We start from the raw sequence: 2780 nt of genomic DNA on the forward strand, positions 1-2780 counted from the left end.
GTTTTAAAATTTTTTCCATGATTTTAAGCTGTCAAAAATGACATTATTTTGTTTACTTTTTTTTCTATAATTTTTAATTGTTTACTTTTTTAGTGATAACATATTTTTTGAGTTCCATATTCTAAAGCAGAATGTTTTTTGTAGTACTTAGATATTTTTTTATAATTTAGAGCGCGTATTTGTATGCACTTGCATATTTATTCTGGTTGATCGTATGGTATGCTGTGTGAGCACAGCATTTGTTTCATAACATAAATATTTTTACTATGAAACATTTATGGTGCATATTTTGCATATTTCGACATTCATAGTTTTGATTAATATCAAAATTAATTAATACGTTTACTCGTAGGTGTAAACGGTTTTCACAGGGAGTTAATAATTTTTCTTATGTATTAAAACCACCGACAAAACACAAACTTTTATTTAAGTAGCTACTTACCTAAGTAAATTCTTTTTAGGATACATTTTTAATGTTAAGAGAATGCCACACAGTAATTTATTTTCTCCGTCTTACAAAAAAAAAAATGATATATTTTGCGAAACATAGCAAATTTACTTTAGAGCTTAAAAATAAGAGCGAATTGACTATAAAACTTGATGGTAAGAACATTATCTGTGTTTTGTATGTTGTTTTTTTACAATATATGGTTATTAATCCATACAAATCCGTGCTCCAGTTATAAGTATTTTAAACTTCAATGAATGTATGTGAAAACGCTACATATAATATTATGCTTATGTAATTCAAAATACATGTTTTAACTCAAAAGGTTAAAAAACTTAAAATGGCTTATGGTATAATATATATGATAAAAATATTGCTTTGTAATGAGTAAACATTATGTAAATACATTTATTTTCTGAAAGAGCGAGTGTCTTAAGTCCAAATAGAAAACCCTGTATATTAGTTACTTATTATAATAGTATTTATTTCAAATATATTTCATTTTATAGGATGCTGAAAAAAGAGAGTTTATATTACAACTAAGAAGAGAAAGGGCAGAAATTATGAAGAATTCGTCAACTCAATGTCACGTTAAAACAATCAGGAATTTCTAAATGAAGCCATAAATATTATGTATTGTATTTGCCCATTTAAGTCTATTTATTGGATTATATATAATAGATTTGAGTTTGTTAAATCGGTAAATCTGGGTATAGCATTATTAAAAAAAAAAATTATTATCTTTTAGGTATTATAAAAAATAACTGTTAGTTAATAAACGTTATATTTTATTCTTATATTTTTATGCTGTACATTTTACCCGATCTCCGGGTACACTTTAAAAATAAAGATTTCATATGTGGCCCAATCTATGATGTAAACAAATATTTTATACGAAGCAGGTAGATAAAATGTGGCCCAATTACCAACTGCCTTAGGTACCTACATGATACCTTTTTATCTTCAGATGGTTATTAAATATTTAAACTTTACCCATCCCATTTAATAATTTATAAATAATAATTTTTTTCTATCTATTAGCTACCTATTAAAGGTCTTAATATAATATTAAGCCTACCCAATCTACCAACTAAAATATATCTATCTACAAAGTTGTTATATCAAGAAAAGTAACAGAAATGTTTGTACTACAAGTTTCCTCATAAGTTAAAAGTTGTTATAATAACAGTTGAGGAATAATGAAGATCCATATTCACAATTTTTTTCATAAGCATTTAAATTTCAAATGTTGACCGCATTTATCAAACTGAAAATTTACAAATTATTTAGTACCGCAAAACGAGGTTACCTTGATAATTTTTTACCGTTTTATGACAATTTTCCTTTTTATTTTATGGATAACTCCTGTGGTGTTAAAGATAAAACTCAAAATTAAATCTTAGTTGCAGCTAGTTATGCTCAATTTTATAACGTTTTAATTTTAAATTTCTGATATTATCTTCAGAAATATCGATATTTTTCAGTGGCGTATTTACGGGAGGGGTCCCCCTTGATCTGATTCTTTTGTAAAGTTAAGTTTTCATATTTTCTGTATTTCTCAATATGATATTACTTTTAACTTTTAAGTACGCCTGTTTTTGAAATGTTCTAGCCGTTGTAATTTTACCGCTCTGATAATATACTATACGCCACTATAAAAGTTGAGCGTGTAACAAGTATTCGGGGATGAAGTGAAACTTCTTTCAGTCATGCAACTGATATGAGGTATTGGAATAAAATAAAAAAAAAAAAAAAAAGGCGGGTAAGTCGTGGATGTCGCTCTGCTGTACAGTAGGTTACAAGTGGGTTACTGTAATGGATGGAATTAAATTTGAATCCAATGATATTATATCATTGTATACGAAAAACGATTCTGAACGGAGATGATTTGTCAGTCTAGGATATATTATTTTTAAAGAAAAACTTATGGAGAACCTTGTACCAAATTTTAAAAACTTAGTTATAAAAGAAAAAATTTTTACGATTTTTCAACCACTAAATTACTTGCAAATTTTCGCAATTTTGACATATTTCGTATAAATTTGAACTTTAAATGCTTATAAATAAAAATTGTGACAATGTATTCCTTTTATTTTGCAACTGCTATTGTAAAAATATGTTAGGAGCCTTGTATTAAATTTCCAAATCTTAGAATTAAAAAGAAAAACTTTTATGAATTTCTGTCTAAGATAATTTGAACATTGCCGTAATTTTTACGTATTTAGTCAAAATTTGAACTTTAAATGCTTATAAAAAAAAATCGTGACTATATATTTCTTTTATTTTTCAATTGCTATTGTAAAAATATATTATGAGCCTTGTATTAAATTTT

The 2780-nt window shown here is 26.1% G+C and overlaps 1 protein-coding gene across 1 annotated transcript in view; it reads left to right on the forward strand.

Moving 5' to 3' along the window:
* Positions 1-1062, forward strand: part of LOC100569854 — a 16464-nt gene extending 15402 nt beyond the window's left edge. Inside the window, exon 11 of the mRNA XM_016800283.2 lies at positions 958-1062. Within this exon, the coding sequence (XP_016655772.1) occupies positions 958-1062 (105 nt within the window). The remainder of the gene's footprint in view (positions 1-957) is intronic.
* Positions 1063-2780: the final 1718 nt, after the last annotated feature.

This window comes from Acyrthosiphon pisum, chromosome X (genome assembly GCF_005508785.2).
Source record: "Acyrthosiphon pisum isolate AL4f chromosome X, pea_aphid_22Mar2018_4r6ur, whole genome shotgun sequence".
In the NCBI taxonomy this organism is placed as follows: Eukaryota; Metazoa; Arthropoda; class Insecta; order Hemiptera; family Aphididae; genus Acyrthosiphon; species Acyrthosiphon pisum.